The sequence below is a fragment of the Haliotis cracherodii genome, unplaced genomic scaffold (assembly GCF_022045235.1).
Source record: "Haliotis cracherodii isolate W230 unplaced genomic scaffold, xgHalCrac1.p SCAF_9, whole genome shotgun sequence".
NCBI lineage: Eukaryota > Metazoa > Mollusca > Gastropoda > Lepetellida > Haliotidae > Haliotis > Haliotis cracherodii.
Genome location: NW_027266343.1, coordinates 39830222 through 39851512, shown reverse-complemented (window position 1 = coordinate 39851512; position 21291 = coordinate 39830222). Strand labels below are relative to the sequence as shown.

Here is a 21291-nt window from a genome sequence, read left to right as displayed (position 1 = left end):
TAATTTGTACCATCTCTTCGGAAATCCACTTGTCTCACAATTTGGAATGTTTGACAATTTGATTAATACATGCCTAAAACTTCTTTCCTTCAGGACATTAAGTGAACAAATTCTGTTGTTTTCATGTAATACCATGTACATCATAAATGACAGGCATAAGGATAACACCCGCAACGATCCGGGTTAAAATTGGTGTTTAGCAGCCCATGATTGTCGTTAGAGGCGACTAACGGGATCGGCATACAGCAAACTTATCAACAAACTAGTTTGTACTTGTTTGCCGCTAGTAAATGTATTTATTCATTTGCTGTCGATTTCGAAGCTGCATTTATCGATCTAGGCCATAAAGCGACCAGTTGCTTAGAGCTTTCATAAAAGGCTGATGAACAATTATTATCATTGATATATATAACAAACATGCGTTAATATTTCACAAGGGTGAGCATAGTTTCTATGGTGTACATATATCGATTCAGCGACTGAATGCTAACCCATGCTTGCCGTAGAAGGCGACTATACTTGTCGTAAAAGGCGAATAACGGGATCGGGTGGTCAGGCTCGCTGATTTGGTTGATGCATGTCATATTATGCAAATCGATGGTCATGATATCAATCATTGGACTCTCTGGTCCAGACTCGATTATTAACAGACCACCGTCATATAGTCGCTTTTTACGGCAAGCATGGGTTGCTGAAACACAGGTCTGTGGCGTGATGTCCAAACGCATTAAGCACTAAGTTTCATTGAAGAAGGGTTACATTATATCAAAACTTAGCATAGAACAATATATCAATGAAACTAGAGACAGTGACCACGAAGGTACGTTTAACTATGATAAGCAAATTGACACTTTAATTTGTTTGTCTATCGTTCTGTATGGATATGACGAACCATACGCTGACTTGGTTGATGCATGTCATCGTATGCAAATCGATGGTCATGATATCAATCACTGGACTGTCTGGTCCAGACTCGATTATTTACAGACCGCCGTCATATAGCTGGAATGTTGCTGAGTGCGGCGTTAAGCAACACACAAACAAACCAAGCAAGCAACAGTGAAAATGTGTATGTTTCTATAAGGTGGAGGCAATGCTATGGTTTGGTACACGTTTGTTAAAGAAATCGATTGAAATTTGTTTACAATAATAATCTTACAACAACATGGATGGATAACTCAGCACACACTGAAACAGACGTTAGTACAATGCTCCTCGGATGGCATATCGTTTATGTGTAGAATAGTCAAAGAAAATATCACTCAGTAAACTTGTATTACAGTCATGAGTTTTTTGTCTGAAAATTTGTCCGAAATAACGTTCTCATTAAAGTATTTTAATGATGATGATGATGTTTTAGTCTCTCTTTTATCTTAGTTTCTCTTAAATATATACGATGTTAATACTGCATCTAAATATTTGCTGTGGAATTATGCTCAGAAGACCGATGAAGATCCGGGGTAGAATAGGTCTTCAGCTACTGATGCTTGTTGTTAAAGGCGACTATGCTTGTCGTAAGAGGCGACTAACAGGATCGGGAGGTCAGGCTCGCTGACTTTGTTGAAGCATATCATCGATCCCAATTCCATGGATCGATGCTCATGATATCAATCTCTGGATTGTCCTGTCCAGGCTCGATTATTTACAGACCGCCGTCATATAGCTGGAATATTGCTGAGTGCGGCGTAAAACAACAAACCAACAAATGAACCAAAAGATGAATTTATTGTTTTCTTTGTTCCACATGTTTTGTCATGCATCCTCAGACATATAGTGTTGTTCTTGCAGCAACATTTGAAGACAGTTCCAACAGTTCCATGGGTCTGGTGTTACTGCTTGACTCGCCTAAAAACGTTCGACCTGCCAATTTTAATCGTTTAAAGAAATGTATTATCGAAGTCGTAAATGATACAAGTTTTGACGACGGAAAGGTCCGGGTTGGAGTGGTCACTTTCTCCAGCTCCTCCAAGGGTGAGCATAGTTGCTATAGTGTACATATATCGATTCAGTGACTGAATGCTAACCCATGCTTGCCGTAAAAGGCGAAAATGCTTGTCGAAAGAGGCGACTAACAGGATCGGGAGGTCAGGCTCGCTGACTTTGTTGAAGCATGTCATCGATCCCAATTGCGTGGATCGATGCTCATGATATCAATCACTGGATTGTCTTGTCCAGGCTCGATTATTTACATACCGCCGTCATATAGCTGGAATATTGCTGAGTGCGGCGTAAAACAACAAACCAACACATGAACCAAAAGATGAATTCATTGTTTTCTTTTTTCCACATGTTTTGTCATGCATCCTCAGACATATAGTGTTGTTCTTGCAGCAACATTTGAAGACAGTTCCAACAGTTCCATGGGTCTGGTGTTACTGCTTGACTCGCCTAAAAACGTTCGACCAGCCAATTTTAATCGTTTAAAGAAATGTATTATCGAAGTCGTAAATGATACAAGTTTTGACGACGGAAAGGTCCGGGTTGGAGTGGTCACTTTCTCCAGCTCCTCCAAGGGTGAGCATAGTTGCTATAGTGTACATATATCGATTCAGTGACTGAATGCTAACCCATGCTTGCCGTAAATGGCGACAATGCTTGTCGAAAGAGGCGACTAACAGGATCGGGTGGTCAGGTTCGCTGACTTGGTTGATGCTTGTCATCGATCCAAATTGCGTGGATCGATGCTCATGATATCAATCACTGGAGTATCTTGTCCAGGCTCGATTATTTACAGACCGCCGTCATATAGCTGGAATATTGCTGAGTGCGGGCGAATCGATGCTCATGATATCAATCACTGGATTGTCTTGTCCAGGCTCGATTATTTACAGACCGCCGTCATATAGCTGGAATATTGCTGAGTGCGGCGTAAAACAACAAACCAACCAACCAACCAACCAAAAGATGAATTTATTGTTTTCTTTGTTCCTCATGTTTTGACATGCATCCTCAGACATATAGTGTTGTTCTTGCAGCAACATTTGAAGACAGTTCCAACAGTTCCATGGATCTGGTGTTACTGCTTGACTCGCCTAAAAAAGTTCGACCTGCCAATTTTAATCGTTTAAAGAAATGTATTATCGAAGTCGTAAATGATACAAATTTTGACGACGGAAAGGCCTGGGTTGGAGTGGTCACTTTCTCCAGCTCCTCCAAGGGTGAGCATAGTTGCTATAGTGTACATATATCGATTCAGTGACGTAATGCTAACCCATGCTTGCCGTAAAAGGCGACTATGCTTGTCGGAAGAGGCGACTAACGTGATCGGATGGTCAGGCTCGCTGACTTGGTTGATGCATGTCATCGTATGCAAATCGATGGTCATGATATCAATCACTGGACTGTCTGGTCCAGGCTCGATTATTTACAGACCGCCGTCATACAGCTGGAATGTTGCTCAGTGCGGCGTTAAACAACACACAAACAAACCAAGCAAGCAACAGTGGAAATGTGTATGTTTCAAAAAGGTGGAGGCAAGGCTATGGTTTGGTACACGTTTGTTAAAGAAATCGATTGAAATTTGTTTAATAATATCCTTACAACAACATGGATGGATAACTCAGCACACACTGAAACAAACCTTAGTACAATGCTCTACGGATGGCATATCGTTTAAGTGTAGAATAGTCAAAGAAAATATCACTCAGTAAACTTGTATTACAGTGATGAGTTTTTTGTCTGAAAATTTGTCCGAAATAACGTTCTCATTAAAGTATTTTAATGAAGATGATGATGTTTTAGTCTCTCTTTTATCTTAGTTTCTCTTAAATAAATTCGATGTTAATACTGCATCTAAATATTTGCTGTGGAATTATGCTCAGAAGACCGATGAAGATCCATGGTAGAATAGGTCTTCAGCTACTGATGCTTGTTGTTAAAGGCGACTATGCTTGTCGTAAGAGGCGACAAACAGGATCGGGAGGTCAGGCTCGCTGACTTTGTTGAAGCATATCATCTATCCCAATTCCATGGATCGATGCTCATGATATCAATCTGTGGATTGTCCTGTCCAGCCTCGATTATTTACAGACCGCCGTCATATAGCTGGAATATTGCTGAGTGCGGCGTAAAACAACAAACCAACAAATGAACCTAAAGATGAATTTATTGTTTTCTTTTTTCCACATGTTTTGTCATGCATCCTCAGACATATAGTGTTGTTCTTGCAGCAACATTTGAAGACAGTTCCAACAGTTCCATGGGTCTGGTGTTACTGCTTGACTCGCCTAAAAACGTTCGACCAGCCAATTTTAATCGTTTAAAGAAATGTATTATCGAAGTCGTAAATGATACAAGTTTTGACGACGGAAAGGTCCGGGTTGGAGTGGTCACTTTCTCCAGCTCCTCCAAGGGTGAGCATAGTTGCTATAGTGTACATATATCGATTCAGTGACTGAATGCTAACCCATGCTTGCCGTAAAAGGCGAAAATGCTTGTCGAAAGAGGCGACTAACAGGATCGGGAGGTCAGGCTCGCTGACTTTGTTGAAGCATATCATCGATCCCAATTGCGTGGATCGATGCTCATGATATCTATCACTGGATTGTCTTGTCCAGGCTCGATTATTTACAGACCGCCGTCATATAGCTGGAATATTGCTGAGTGCGGCGTAAAACAACAAACCAACAAATGAACCAAAAGATGAATTTATTGTTTTCTTTGTTCCACATGTTTTGTCATGCATCCTCAGACATATAGTGTTGTTCTTGCAGCAACATTTGAAGACAGTTCCAACAGTTCCATGGGTCTGGTGTTACTGCTTGACTCGACTAAAAACGTTCGACCAGCCAATTTTAATCGTTTAAAGAAATGTATTATCGAAGTCGTAAATGATACAAGTTTTGACGACGGAAAGGTCCGGGTTGGAGTGGTCACTTTCTCCAGCTCCTCCAAGGGTGAGCATAGTTGCTATAGTGTACATATATCGATTCAGTGACTGAATGCTAACCCATGCTTGCCGTAAATGGCGACAATGCTTGTCGAAAGAGGCGACTAACAGGATCGGGTGGTCAGGTTCGCTGACTTGGTTGATGCTTGTCATCGATCCAAATTGCGTGGATCGATGCTCATGATATCAATCACTGGATTATCTTGTCCAGGCTCGATTATTTACAGACCGCCGTCATATAGCTGGAATATTGCTGAGTGCGGCGTAAAACAACAAACCAACCAACCAACCAACCAAAAGATGAATTTATTGTTTTCTTTGTTCCTCATGTTTTGACATGCATCCTCAGACATATAGTGTTGTTCTTGCAGCAACATTTGAAGACAGTTCCAACAGTTCCATGGATCTGGTGTTACTGCTTGACTCGCCTAAAAAAGTTCGACCTGCCAATTTTAATCGTTTAAAGAAATGTATTATCGAAGTCGTAAATGATACAAGTTTTGACGACGGAAAGGCCTGGGTTGGAGTGGTCACTTTCTCCAGCTCCTCCAAGGGTGAGCATAGTTGCTATAGTGTACATATATCGATTCAGTGACTTAATGCTAATCCATGCTTGCCGTAAAAGGCGACTATGCTTGTCGTAAGAGGCGACTAACGTGATCGGATGGTCAGGCTCGCTGACTTGGTTGATGCACGTCATCGTATGCAAATCGATGGTCATGATATCAATCACTGGACTGTCTGGTCCAGACTCGATTATTTACAGACCGCCGTCATATAGCTGGAATGTTGCTCAGTGCGGCGTTAAACAACACACAAACAAACCAAGCAAGCAACAGTGGAAATGTGTATGTTTCAAAAAGGTGGAGGCAAGGCTATGGTTTGGTACACGTTTGTTAAAGAAATCGATTGAAATTTGTTTAATAATATCCTTACAACAACATGGATGGATAACTCAGCACACACTGAAACAAACGTTAGTACAATGCTCTACGGATGGCATATCGTTTATGTGTAGAATAGTCAAAGAAAATATCACTCAGTAAACTTGTATTACAGTGATGAGTTTTTTGTCTGAAAATTTGTCCGAAATAACGTTCTCATTAAAGTATTTTAATGAAGATGATGATGTTTTAGTCTCTCTTTTATCTTAGTTTCTCTTAAATAAATTCGATGTTAATACTGCGTCTAAATATTTGCTGTGGAATTATGCTCAGAAGACCGATGAAGATCCATGGTAGAATAGGTCTTCAGCTACTGATGCTTGTTGTTAAAGGCGACTATGCTTGTCGTAAGAGGCGACAAACAGGATCGGGAGGTCAGGCTCGCTGACTTTGTTGAAGCATATCATCTATCCCAATTCCATGGATCGATGCTCATGATATCAATCTGTGGATTGTCCTGTCCAGGCTCGATTATTTACAGACCGCCGTCATATAGCTGGAATATTGCTGAGTGCGGCGTAAAACAACAAACCAACAAATGAACCTAAAGATGAATTTATTGTTTTCTTTTTTCCACATGTTTTGTCATGCATCCTCAGACATATAGTGTTGTTCTTGCAGCAACATTTGAAGACAGTTCCAACAGTTCCATGGGTCTGGTGTTACTGCTTGACTCGCCTAAAAACGTTCGACCAGCCAATTTTAATCGTTTAAAGAAATGTATTATCGAAGTCGTAAATGATACAAGTTTTGACGACGGAAAGGTCCGGGTTGGAGTGGTCACTTTCTCCAGCTCCTCCAAGGGTGAGCATAGTTGCTATAGTGTACATATATCGATTCAGTGACTGAATGCTAACCCATGCTTGCCGTAAAAGGCGAAAATGCTTGTCGAAAGAGGCGACTAACAGGATCGGGAGGTCAGGCTCGCTGACTTTGTTGAAGCATATCATCGATCCCAATTGCGTGGATCGATGCTCATGATATCTATCACTGGATTGTCTTGTCCAGGCTCGATTATTTACAGACCGCCGTCATATAGCTGGAATATTGCTGAGTGCGGCGTAAAACAACAAACCAACAAATGAACCAAAAGATGAATTTATTGTTTTCTTTGTTCCACATGTTTTGTCATGCATCCTCAGACATATAGTGTTGTTCTTGCAGCAACATTTGAAGACAGTTCCAACAGTTCCATGGGTCTGGTGTTACTGCTTGACTCGACTAAAAACGTTCGACCAGCCAATTTTAATCGTTTAAAGAAATGTATTATCGAAGTCGTAAATGATACAAGTTTTGACGACGGAAAGGTCCGGGTTGGAGTGGTCACTTTCTCCAGCTCCTCCAAGGGTGAGCATAGTTGCTATAGTGTACATATATCGATTCAGTGACTGAATGCTAACCCATGCTTGCCGTAAATGGCGACAATGCTTGTCGAAAGAGGCGACTAACAGGATCGGGTGGTCAGGTTCGCTGACTTGGTTGATGCTTGTCATCGATCCAAATTGCGTGGATCGATGCTCATGATATCAATCACTGGAGTATCTTGTCCAGGCTCGATTATTTACAGACCGCCGTCATATAGCTGGAATATTGCTGAGTGCGGGCGAATCGATGCTCATGATATCAATCACTGGATTGTCTTGTCCAGGCTCGATTATTTACAGACCGCCGTCATATAGCTGGAATATTGCTGAGTGCGGCGTAAAACAACAAACCAACCAACCAACCAACCAAAAGATGAATTTATTGTTTTCTTTGTTCCTCATGTTTTGACATGCATCCTCAGACATATAGTGTTGTTCTTGCAGCAACATTTGAAGACAGTTCCAACAGTTCCATGGATCTGGTGTTACTGCTTGACTCGCCTAAAAAAGTTCGACCTGCCAATTTTAATCGTTTAAAGAAATGTATTATCGAAGTCGTAAATGATACAAATTTTGACGACGGAAAGGCCTGGGTTGGAGTGGTCACTTTCTCCAGCTCCTCCAAGGGTGAGCATAGTTGCTATAGTGTACATATATCGATTCAGTGACGTAATGCTAACCCATGCTTGCCGTAAAAGGCGACTATGCTTGTCGGAAGAGGCGACTAACGTGATCGGATGGTCAGGCTCGCTGACTTGGTTGATGCATGTCATCGTATGCAAATCGATGGTCATGATATCAATCACTGGACTGTCTGGTCCAGGCTCGATTATTTACAGACCGCCGTCATACAGCTGGAATGTTGCTCAGTGCGGCGTTAAACAACACACAAACAAACCAAGCAAGCAACAGTGGAAATGTGTATGTTTCAAAAAGGTGGAGGCAAGGCTATGGTTTGGTACACGTTTGTTAAAGAAATCGATTGAAATTTGTTTAATAATATCCTTACAACAACATGGATGGATAACTCAGCACACACTGAAACAAACGTTAGTACAATGCTCTACGGATGGCATATCGTTTAAGTGTAGAATAGTCAAAGAAAATATCACTCAGTAAACTTGTATTACAGTGATGAGTTTTTTGTCTGAAAATTTGTCCGAAATAACGTTCTCATTAAAGTATTTTAATGAAGATGATGATGTTTTAGTCTCTCTTTTATCTTAGTTTCTCTTAAATAAATTCGATGTTAATACTGCATCTAAATATTTGCTGTGGAATTATGCTCAGAAGACCGATGAAGATCCATGGTAGAATAGGTCTTCAGCTACTGATGCTTGTTGTTAAAGGCGACTATGCTTGTCGTAAGAGGCGACAAACAGGATCGGGAGGTCAGGCTCGCTGACTTTGTTGAAGCATATCATCTATCCCAATTCCATGGATCGATGCTCATGATATCAATCTGTGGATTGTCCTGTCCAGCCTCGATTATTTACAGACCGCCGTCATATAGCTGGAATATTGCTGAGTGCGGCGTAAAACAACAAACCAACAAATGAACCTAAAGATGAATTTATTGTTTTCTTTTTTCCACATGTTTTGTCATGCATCCTCAGACATATAGTGTTGTTCTTGCAGCAACATTTGAAGACAGTTCCAACAGTTCCATGGGTCTGGTGTTACTGCTTGACTCGCCTAAAAACGTTCGACCAGCCAATTTTAATCGTTTAAAGAAATGTATTATCGAAGTCGTAAATGATACAAGTTTTGACGACGGAAAGGTCCGGGTTGGAGTGGTCACTTTCTCCAGCTCCTCCAAGGGTGAGCATAGTTGCTATAGTGTACATATATCGATTCAGTGACTGAATGCTAACCCATGCTTGCCGTAAAAGGCGAAAATGCTTGTCGAAAGAGGCGACTAACAGGATCGGGAGGTCAGGCTCGCTGACTTTGTTGAAGCATATCATCGATCCCAATTGCGTGGATCGATGCTCATGATATCTATCACTGGATTGTCTTGTCCAGGCTCGATTATTTACAGACCGCCGTCATATAGCTGGAATATTGCTGAGTGCGGCGTAAAACAACAAACCAACAAATGAACCAAAAGATGAATTTATTGTTTTCTTTGTTCCACATGTTTTGTCATGCATCCTCAGACATATAGTGTTGTTCTTGCAGCAACATTTGAAGACAGTTCCAACAGTTCCATGGGTCTGGTGTTACTGCTTGACTCGACTAAAAACGTTCGACCAGCCAATTTTAATCGTTTAAAGAAATGTATTATCGAAGTCGTAAATGATACAAGTTTTGACGACGGAAAGGTCCGGGTTGGAGTGGTCACTTTCTCCAGCTCCTCCAAGGGTGAGCATAGTTGCTATAGTGTACATATATCGATTCAGTGACTGAATGCTAACCCATGCTTGCCGTAAATGGCGACAATGCTTGTCGAAAGAGGCGACTAACAGGATCGGGTGGTCAGGTTCGCTGACTTGGTTGATGCTTGTCATCGATCCAAATTGCGTGGATCGATGCTCATGATATCAATCACTGGATTATCTTGTCCAGGCTCGATTATTTACAGACCGCCGTCATATAGCTGGAATATTGCTGAGTGCGGCGTAAAACAACAAACCAACCAACCAACCAACCAAAAGATGAATTTATTGTTTTCTTTGTTCCTCATGTTTTGACATGCATCCTCAGACATATAGTGTTGTTCTTGCAGCAACATTTGAAGACAGTTCCAACAGTTCCATGGATCTGGTGTTACTGCTTGACTCGCCTAAAAAAGTTCGACCTGCCAATTTTAATCGTTTAAAGAAATGTATTATCGAAGTCGTAAATGATACAAGTTTTGACGACGGAAAGGCCTGGGTTGGAGTGGTCACTTTCTCCAGCTCCTCCAAGGGTGAGCATAGTTGCTATAGTGTACATATATCGATTCAGTGACTTAATGCTAATCCATGCTTGCCGTAAAAGGCGACTATGCTTGTCGTAAGAGGCGACTAACGTGATCGGATGGTCAGGCTCGCTGACTTGGTTGATGCACGTCATCGTATGCAAATCGATGGTCATGATATCAATCACTGGACTGTCTGGTCCAGACTCGATTATTTACAGACCGCCGTCATATAGCTGGAATGTTGCTCAGTGCGGCGTTAAACAACACACAAACAAACCAAGCAAGCAACAGTGGAAATGTGTATGTTTCAAAAAGGTGGAGGCAAGGCTATGGTTTGGTACACGTTTGTTAAAGAAATCGATTGAAATTTGTTTAATAATATCCTTACAACAACATGGATGGATAACTCAGCACACACTGAAACAAACGTTAGTACAATGCTCTACGGATGGCATATCGTTTATGTGTAGAATAGTCAAAGAAAATATCACTCAGTAAACTTGTATTACAGTGATGAGTTTTTTGTCTGAAAATTTGTCCGAAATAACGTTCTCATTAAAGTATTTTAATGAAGATGATGATGTTTTAGTCTCTCTTTTATCTTAGTTTCTCTTAAATAAATTCGATGTTAATACTGCATCTAAATATTTGCTGTGGAATTATGCTCAGAAGACCGATGAAGATCCATGGTAGAATAGGTCTTCAGCTACTGATGCTTGTTGTTAAAGGCGACTATGCTTGTCGTAAGAGGCGACAAACAGGATCGGGAGGTCAGGCTCGCTGACTTTGTTGAAGCATATCATCTATCCCAATTCCATGGATCGATGCTCATGATATCAATCTGTGGATTGTCCTGTCCAGGCTCGATTATTTACAGACCGCCGTCATATAGCTGGAATATTGCTGAGTGCGGCGTAAAACAACAAACCAACAAATGAACCTAAAGATGAATTTATTGTTTTCTTTTTTCCACATGTTTTGTCATGCATCCTCAGACATATAGTGTTGTTCTTGCAGCAACATTTGAAGACAGTTCCAACAGTTCCATGGGTCTGGTGTTACTGCTTGACTCGCCTAAAAACGTTCGACCAGCCAATTTTAATCGTTTAAAGAAATGTATTATCGAAGTCGTAAATGATACAAGTTTTGACGACGGAAAGGTCCGGGTTGGAGTGGTCACTTTCTCCAGCTCCTCCAAGGGTGAGCATAGTTGCTATAGTGTACATATATCGATTCAGTGACTGAATGCTAACCCATGCTTGCCGTAAAAGGCGAAAATGCTTGTCGAAAGAGGCGACTAACAGGATCGGGAGGTCAGGCTCGCTGACTTTGTTGAAGCATATCATCGATCCCAATTGCGTGGATCGATGCTCATGATATCTATCACTGGATTGTCTTGTCCAGGCTCGATTATTTACAGACCGCCGTCATATAGCTGGAATATTGCTGAGTGCGGCGTAAAACAACAAACCAACAAATGAACCAAAAGATGAATTTATTGTTTTCTTTGTTCCACATGTTTTGTCATGCATCCTCAGACATATAGTGTTGTTCTTGCAGCAACATTTGAAGACAGTTCCAACAGTTCCATGGGTCTGGTGTTACTGCTTGACTCGCCTAAAAACGTTCGACCAGCCAATTTTAATCGTTTAAAGAAATGTATTATCGAAGTCGTAAATGATACAAGTTTTGACGACGGAAAGGTCCGGGTTGGAGTGGTCACTTTCTCCAGCTCCTCCAAGGGTGAGCATAGTTGCTATAGTGTACATATATCGATTCAGTGACTGAATGCTAACCCATGCTTGCCGTAAATGGCGACAATGCTTGTCGAAAGAGGCGACTAACAGGATCGGGTGGTCAGGTTCGCTGACTTGGTTGATGCTTGTCATCGATCCAAATTGCGTGGATCGATGCTCATGATATCAATCACTGGATTATCTTGTCCAGGCTCGATTATTTACAGACCGCCGTCATATAGCTGGAATATTGCTGAGTGCGGCGTAAAACAACAAACCAACCAACCAACCAACCAAAAGATGAATTTATTGTTTTCTTTGTTCCTCATGTTTTGACATGCATCCTCAGACATATAGTGTTGTTCTTGCAGCAACATTTGAAGACAGTTCCAACAGTTCCATGGATCTGGTGTTACTGCTTGACTCGCCTAAAAAAGTTCGACCTGCCAATTTTAATCTTTTAAAGAAATGTATTATCGAAGTCGTAAATGATACAAGTTTTGACGACGGAAAGGCCTGGGTTGGAGTGGTCACTTTCTCCAGCTCCTCCAAGGGTGAGCATAGTTGCTATAGTGTACATATATCGATTCAGTGACTTAATGCTAATCCATGCTTGCCGTAAAAGGCGACTATGCTTGTCGTAAGAGGCGACTAACGTGATCGGATGGTCAGGCTCGCTGACTTGGTTGATGCACGTCATCGTATGCAAATCGATGGTCATGATATCAATCACTGGACTGTCTGGTCCAGACTCGATTATTTACAGACCGCCGTCATATAGCTGGAATGTTGCTCAGTGCGGCGTTAAACAACACACAAACAAACCAAGCAAGCAACAGTGGAAATGTGTATGTTTCAAAAAGGTGGAGGCAAGGCTATGGTTTGGTACACGTTTGTTAAAGAAATCGATTGAAATTTGTTTAATAATATCCTTACAACAACATGGATGGATAACTCAGCACACACTGAAACAAACGTTAGTACAATGCTCTACGGATGGCATATCGTTTATGTGTAGAATAGTCAAAGAAAATATCACTCAGTAAACTTGTATTACAGTGATGAGTTTTTTGTCTGAAAATTTGTCCGAAATAACGTTCTCATTAAAGTATTTTAATGAAGATGATGATGTTTTAGTCTCTCTTTTATCTTAGTTTCTCTTAAATAAATTCGATGTTAATACTGCATCTAAATATTTGCTGTGGAATTATGCTCAGAAGACCGATGAAGATCCATGGTAGAATAGGTCTTCAGCTACTGATGCTTGTTGTTAAAGGCGACTATGCTTGTCGTAAGAGGCGACAAACAGGATCGGGAGGTCAGGCTCGCTGACTTTGTTGAAGCATATCATCTATCCCAATTCCATGGATCGATGCTCATGATATCAATCTGTGGATTGTCCTGTCCAGCCTCGATTATTTACAGACCGCCGTCATATAGCTGGAATATTGCTGAGTGCGGCGTAAAACAACAAACCAACAAATGAACCTAAAGATGAATTTATTGTTTTCTTTTTTCCACATGTTTTGTCATGCATCCTCAGACATATAGTGTTGTTCTTGCAGCAACATTTGAAGACAGTTCCAACAGTTCCATGGGTCTGGTGTTACTGCTTGACTCGCCTAAAAACGTTCGACCAGCCAATTTTAATCGTTTAAAGAAATGTATTATCGAAGTCGTAAATGATACAAGTTTTGACGACGGAAAGGTCCGGGTTGGAGTGGTCACTTTCTCCAGCTCCTCCAAGGGTGAGCATAGTTGCTATAGTGTACATATATCGATTCAGTGACTGAATGCTAACCCATGCTTGCCGTAAATGGCGAAAATGCTTGTCGAAAGAGGCGACTAACAGGATCGGGAGGTCAGGCTCGCTGACTTTGTTGAAGCATATCATCGATCCCAATTGCGTGGATCGATGCTCATGATATCTATCACTGGATTGTCTTGTCCAGGCTCGATTATTTACAGACCGCCGTCATATAGCTGGAATATTGCTGAGTGCGGCGTAAAACAACAAACCAACAAATGAACCAAAAGATGAATTTATTGTTTTCTTTGTTCCACATGTTTTGTCATGCATCCTCAGACATATAGTGTTGTTCTTGCAGCAACATTTGAAGACAGTTCCAACAGTTCCATGGGTCTGGTGTTACTGCTTGACTCGCCTAAAAACGTTCGACCAGCCAATTTTAATCGTTTAAAGAAATGTATTATCGAAGTCGTAAATGATACAAGTTTTGACGACGGAAAGGTCCGGGTTGGAGTGGTCACTTTCTCCAGCTCCTCCAAGGGTGAGCATAGTTGCTATAGTGTACATATATCGATTCAGTGACTGAATGCTAACCCATGCTTGCCGTAAATGGCGACAATGCTTGTCGAAAGAGGCGACTAACAGGATCGGGTGGTCAGGTTCGCTGACTTGGTTGATGCTTGTCATCGATCCAAATTGCGTGGATCGATGCTCATGATATCAATCACTGGATTATCTTGTCCAGGCTCGATTATTTACAGACCGCCGTCATATAGCTGGAATATTGCTGAGTGCGGCGTAAAACAACAAACCAACCAACCAACCAACCAAAAGATGAATTTATTGTTTTCTTTGTTCCTCATGTTTTGACATGCATCCTCAGACATATAGTGTTGTTCTTGCAGCAACATTTGAAGACAGTTCCAACAGTTCCATGGATCTGGTGTTACTGCTTGACTCGCCTAAAAAAGTTCGACCTGCCAATTTTAATCGTTTAAAGAAATGTATTATCGAAGTCGTAAATGATACAAGTTTTGACGACGGAAAGGCCTGGGTTGGAGTGGTCACTTTCTCCAGCTCCTCCAAGGGTGAGCATAGTTGCTATAGTGTACATATATCGATTCAGTGACTTAATGCTAATCCATGCTTGCCGTAAAAGGCGACTATGCTTGTCGTAAGAGGCGACTAACGTGATTGGATGGTCAGGCTCGCTGACTTGGTTGATGCACGTCATCGTTTGCAAATCGATGGTCATGATATCAATCACTGGACTGTCTGGTCCAGACTCGATTATTTACAGACCGCCGTCATATAGCTGGAATGTTGCTCAGTGCGGCGTTAAACAACACACAAACAAACCAAGCAAGCAACAGTGGAAATGTGTATGTTTCAAAAAGGTGGAGGCAAGGCTATGGTTTGGTACACGTTTGTTAAAGAAATCGATTGAAATTTGTTTAATAATATCCTTACAACAACATGGATGGATAACTCAGCACACACTGAAACAAACGTTAGTACAATGCTCTACGGATGGCATATCGTTTATGTGTAGAATAGTCAAAGAAAATATCACTCAGTAAACTTGTATTACAGTGATGAGTTTTTTGTCTGAAAATTTGTCCGAAATAACGTTCTCATTAAAGTATTTTAATGAAGATGATGATGTTTTAGTCTCTCTTTTATCTTAGTTTCTCTTAAATAAATTCGATGTTAATACTCCTTCTAAATATTTGCTGTGGAATTATGCTCAGAAGACCGATGAAGATCCGGGGTAGAATAGGTCTTCAGCTACTGATGCTTGTTGTTAAAGGCGACTATGCTTGTCGTAAGAGGCGACTAACAGGATCGGGAGGTCAGGCTCGCTGACTTTGTTGAAGCATATCATCGATCCCAATTCCATGGATCGATGCTCATGATATCAATCTCTGGATTGTCCTGTCCAGGCTCGATTATTTACAGACCGCCGTCATATAGCTGGAATATTGCTGAGTGCGGCGTAAAACAACAAACCAACAAATGAACCTAAAGATGAATTTATTGTTTTCTTTGTTCCACATGTTTTGTCATGCATCCTCAGACATATAGTGTTGTTCTTGCAGCAACATTTGAAGACAGTTCCAACAGTTCCATGGGTCTGGTGTTACTGCTTGACTCGCCTAAAAAGGTTCGACCAGCCAATTTTAATCGTTTAAAGAAATGTATTATCGAAGTCGTAAATGATACAAGTTTTGACGACGGAAAGGTCCGGGTTGGAGTGGTCACTTTCTCCAGCTCCTCCAAGGGTGAGCATAGTTGCTATAGTGTACATATATCGATTCAGTGACTGAATGCTAACCCATGCTTGCCGTAAAAGGCGAAAATGCTTGTCGAAAGAGGCGACTAACAGGATCGGGAGGTCAGGCTCGCTGACTTTGTTGAAGCATATCATCGATCCCAATTGCGTGGATCGATGCTCATGATATCTATCACTGGATTGTCTTGTCCAGGCTCGATTATTTACAGACCGCCGTCATATAGCTGGAATATTGCTGAGTGCGGCGTAAAACAACAAACCAACAAATGAACCAAAAGATAAATTTATTGTTTTCTTTGTTCCACATGTTTTGTCATGCATCCTCAGACATATAGTGTTGTTCTTGCAGCAACATTTGAAGACAGTTCCAACAGTTCCATGGGTCTGGTGTTACTGCTTGACTCGCCTAAAAACGTTCGACCTGCCAATTTTAATCGTTTAAAGAAATGTATTATCGAAGTCGTAAATGATACAAGTTTTGACGACGGAAAGGTCCGGGTTGGAGTGGTCACTTTCTCCAGCTCCTCCAAGGGTGAGCATAGTTGCTATAGTGTACATATATCGATTCAGTGACTGAATGCTAACCCATGCTTGCCGTAAATGGCGACAATGCTTGTCGAAAGAGGCGACTAACAGGATCGGGTGGTCAGGTTCGCTGACTTGGTTGATGCTTGTCATCGATCCAAATTGCGTGGATCGATGCTCATGATATCAATCACTGGATTATCTTGTCCAGGCTCGATTATTTACAGACCGCCGTCATATAGCTGGAATATTGCTGAGTGCGGGCGAATCGATGCTCATGATATCAATCACAGGATTGTCTTGTCCAGGCTCGATTATTTACAGACCGCCGTCATGTAGCTGGAATATTGCTGAGTGCGGCGTAAAACAACCAACCAACCAACCAACCAACCAAAAGATGAATTTATTGTTTTCTTTGTTCCTCATGTTTTGACATGCATCCTCAGACATATAGTGTTGTTCTTGCAGCAACATTTGAAGACAGTTCCAACAGTTCCATGGATCTGGTGTTACTGCTTGACTCGCCTAAAAAAGTTCGACCTGCCAATTTTAATCGTTTAAAGAAATGTATTATCGAAGTCGTAAATGATACAAGTTTTGACGACGGAAAGGCCTGGGTTGGAGTGGTCACTTTCTCCAGCTCCTCCAAGGGTGAGCATAGTTGCTATAGTGTACATATATCGATTCAGTGACTGAATGCTAACCCATGCTTGCCGTAAAAGGCGACTAACGTGATCGGATGGTCAGGCTCGCTGACTTTGTTGATGCATGTCATCGATCCCAATTGGGTGGATCGATGCTCATGATATCAACCACTGGATTGTCTTGTCCAGGCTCGATTATTTACAGACCGCCGTCATATAGCTGGAATATTGCTGAGTGCGGCGTAAAACAACAAACCAACCAATCAACCAAAAGATGAATTTATTGTTTTCTTTGTTCCACATATTTTGTCATGCATCCTCAGACATATAGTGTTGTTCTTGCAGCAACTTTTGAAGACTGTTCCAACAGTTACATGTATCTGTTTTTTTCTGCTTGACTCGTCTGAAAGTGTTGGACCTTACAAACTTTGATCGTTTAAAGAAATTTATCATCGAAGTCGTAAATAATACAAGTATAGACGACGGAAAGGTCCGGGTTGGAGGTGTCACTTTCTCCAGCTCCTCCGATGTTGAATTCTATCTGAGTGCCTCCAATACAAGAAACGATATTGAGAGTGCTATTAAAAAAATCAAGTATAAAAGTGGATATGCTAATATTGTGTCCGGCCTTGAAACAGCAAACACAAAGGTTTTTCAGATAAAAAAAGGGGACAGAAACTATGTCAGGAATGTCCTGCTACTATTAGTTGATGGAAGTTCAAATATGCAAGAAAGTCAGACCATCCCTGCTGCCACCAACGAAATTACTCTTTCTTTAAAATTCTGAATTATGTCACTTCAAGGTCTTCGGTCTGTGACTGCAGCACAGCCATCACCTAGGGCTACAACTCGGACATCACCTGTGGCTACAACTCAGACATCACCTGAGGCTGCAACTCGGACACCACCTATGACTACAGCTCGGACATCACCTGAGGCTGCAACTCGGACATCACCTGAGGCTACAACTCGGACATCACCTGAGGCTGCAACTCGGACATCACCTGTGACTACAACTCGGACATCACCTGAGGCTGCAACTCGGACATCACCTGAGGCTACAACTCGGACATCACCTGTGGCTGCAACTCGGACATCACCTGTGACTACAACTCGGACATCACCTGAGGCTGCAACTCGGACATCACCTGTGACTACAACTCGGACATCACCTGAGGCTGCAACTCGGACATCACCTGAGGCTACAACTCGGACATCACCTGATGCTACAACTCGGACATCACTTGAGGCTGCAACTCGGACATCACCTGTGGCTGCAACTCAGACATCACCTGAGGCTACAACTCGGACATCACCTGAGGCTGTAACTCGGACATCACCTGAGGCTCCAACTCGGACATCACCTGTGGCTACAACCCAGACATCGCATGAGGCTGCAACTCGGACATCACCTGAAGCTGCAACTCGGACATCACCTGAGGCTACAACTCGGACATCACCTGAGGCTGCAACTCGGACATCACCTGAGGCTCCAACTCGGACATCACCTGTGGCTACAACTCAGACATCGCATGAGGCTGCAACTCGGACATCACCTGAGGCTGCAACTCGGACATCACCTGAGGCTACAACTCGGACATCACCTGTGACTACAACTCAGACATCACCTGAGGCTGCAACTCGGACATCACCTGAGGCTACAACTCGGACATCACCTGAGGCTACAACTCCGACTTCACCTTTGGCTGCAACTCGGACATCACCTGTGACTACAACTCGGACATCACCTGAGGCTGCAACTCGGACATCACATGTGACTACAACTCGGACATCACCTGAGGCTACAACTCGGACATCACCCGTGTCTACACCGATGCTCACAACAACTACTTCTACACCAGTATCGCCACCATATTTTCCAAAAGGTATTTGTAGTATACCAGGGCATATTGGTTACTGGGTAACTATAGGATCTTTGAGTAGGGGAGCGAATTATCAAATTTATCTGTGCAATGTACAATGGTCTCCTGTATGGACAGGGTGGTCAAGTTGTGACGTGGCTATTGTATCCACGTTAATCTGTTTCCTGTTTCGATTGTAATTTCTTACAGGCAAGGTACTTTAGCTAGAATATTGCAGAGTGGGGGCATTAAGCAACAAATTATGAACATTTCAAGGAAAGTGATTAATGTCATCCTCATTTTATACCATCATAATATGAATAATAAGTTATAATACAGTTTCTGTTCCTGATAATATACGTTAAAACCCGCTATGTAATATCTGTATTCACAAGCGTTACTTCAGATTTTGGGAAACGGGATGTGAGCTAGGTGCATTTTGTGGTTCCAACTAAACTAACAAGTGCCAGATGAAAGCATTGATCCGAGAAGTAGTTTGCTGACCATATAAGTTACTCACAGTGTTGTAAGACGTCTACACTCAGTATATCCTGACGTTTAATGTTAAACAAAGTATGATTGTATTCGTCCTCACCATTTTATGCTACAGGTTGCAACACGTCCAACGCTTGTTACCGTCAGTGTGAGCGAGTGGCAGCCTTCATCCCCAAGGTTAGCGATGACGTGATCAAAGATCTCCGGCTTCCCAAACGTCAACTTTCCAAGCAGATCGGCAAGAAAACTTCCACTCCCAACCGCTCTGAGAGTCAACAGATGACTGGAAAGGTGGTATCCATTGTCCTGTTGGCTCCATGTGCCTTCCTGTTAGGATGGGACCTCCTCGACCTCCTGAGGAACATCTACAGAAAATGATATTCGAAATTAGGATTACAGTGCTAATTTGCATTTTAACTACTACCGTTGTGTAAACGAACATTAAAACTGTTTTTTAATTGATAATTTGGTATCGATATTAAAGACTAAAGGGGAAAAATCAATGTACGTACACGCTATTTTTGTCTTGTGATCGTTGTTGGGAACGTTCACGGAAGATTATTATCCCCCTCCCCCGGGGACGCCTCGTATAGTCGACGCCTGGTCTGTCTGTCCGTCCGCCCGCCCGACCGTAATCATTTTGTGCCGTTTGCTGTTTGAGACTTTTTTCCAAATTTCCATGGAAACAAGTTTAGACCTAGCTGAAACGGAGGTAGGTGTCGTTTCCGGACCTGGACTATTAATCAAGGGATGCAGTCGTGCCTTTTGCCATTCAGGAATCTAAAGAAATGTCCTGTTTCCATGGCAACAAGTTTGACTTTGACTCCCTTCATAATGGTGTGTTTGTCCGGACCATATATTAAAACTAACAGGTACTCTTTCTTGAAACTGTGCACACACAAAGACAAGGTTGCCAATTGGTGCCTTTTGCTTTAAAGGGATTTTTAGAGTAACTCTCGAAAATTACAAACATCCCAATGGGGCTTAAACCGTGCGTCTCATACACTTCGCATTCATATACACCATTTGTTTACCATGTGCACATACAGATGTCACGGTCTAAGAGACCTGTTAACAGAAATGGTTTTGCGATTAAATTACTACACAGATTAATTCCATAGTACGTATCTGTCTTCGCATTGTAAGCGAGTTGTTTTCCGTTTTAGATATTTCGATTTAAAGGCGATATGGAGTAGTCTGCTGGAGTTGTGCTCTGGCAGTTCTTCTGCCGAGTTCGATTTTCCTCAGCGACTTGTTGCAGTTTGGCATCGCCTTTCCTGGGTCCCATGCTGAGCTCCTACCTCCATATCTCCCGCAGTCCTCTCACCGTTCATGTCCAGCGCCCTTAAGTCTTCCTTGCAGACGTCTTAAGAGCACACTTTTACAGGAGCCGAGCTCCCAGTGCAAGTGATCCTTCTGGATCCTTCCGTCCTCCCTTGAACTGACGTGGCCAAGCCAACCAAGTCGGTGCCATTTCAGCAGAGTGAAGAGACTCGTGGCAAGGGAGAGAACTTTAGTATTTTTGACTCGGTCACTCCAGCTGATTCCGAGGATACGCCTTGGTGAAAGACATCAAAGCGTTTCTTGTACTGGAAAGACTCGCTGCCTTGCTGTTGGTTGTTAGGTTGCTGTTCTCCAAAACCAGCAGATATTAACGCATCTTATAGTTTTCTGAACTTTGCATCCGACTGCTCATAGAACGTGCAGGGGCTTCTGATTGGGGCAGAGTTTGTATTATGTTGGTGCTGCACACATTCCCCCTTGACGGCGATGAACTCGCAGAAGTCGGCTCAGACTGACATTTAGTTCCAGAAATAAAGTTATTTAAAATATATATCTACAAAAGAAAAAAAAAAATTCCAAATGAAGCCCAGAATAATCCTTA

General features: G+C 42.1%; 1 protein-coding gene and 1 pseudogene across 1 annotated transcript; both read left to right on the top strand.

Annotated features, from left to right (window-relative positions):
• The first annotated feature begins 793 nt into the window (after positions 1 to 793).
• LOC139451878 (collagen alpha-6(VI) chain-like) lies at positions 794 to 16859 on the top strand. Its single transcript, XM_071233173.1, has 20 exons — positions 794 to 820; positions 1767 to 1971; positions 2332 to 2514; positions 2976 to 3158; positions 4170 to 4352; positions 5260 to 5442; positions 6454 to 6636; positions 6997 to 7179; positions 7641 to 7823; positions 8835 to 9017; positions 9925 to 10107; positions 11119 to 11301; positions 11662 to 11844; positions 12209 to 12391; positions 13403 to 13585; positions 13946 to 14128; positions 14493 to 14675; positions 15687 to 15869; positions 16230 to 16412; positions 16852 to 16859. The coding sequence occupies exons 1-20, from the start codon at positions 794 to 796 to the stop codon at positions 16857 to 16859; spliced, it is 3351 nt and encodes a 1116-aa protein (XP_071089274.1).
• Positions 16860 to 16902: 43 nt separating this feature from the next.
• Positions 16903 to 19811, top strand: LOC139452138 (protein let-653-like; annotated as a pseudogene).
• Positions 19812 to 21291: the final 1480 nt, after the last annotated feature.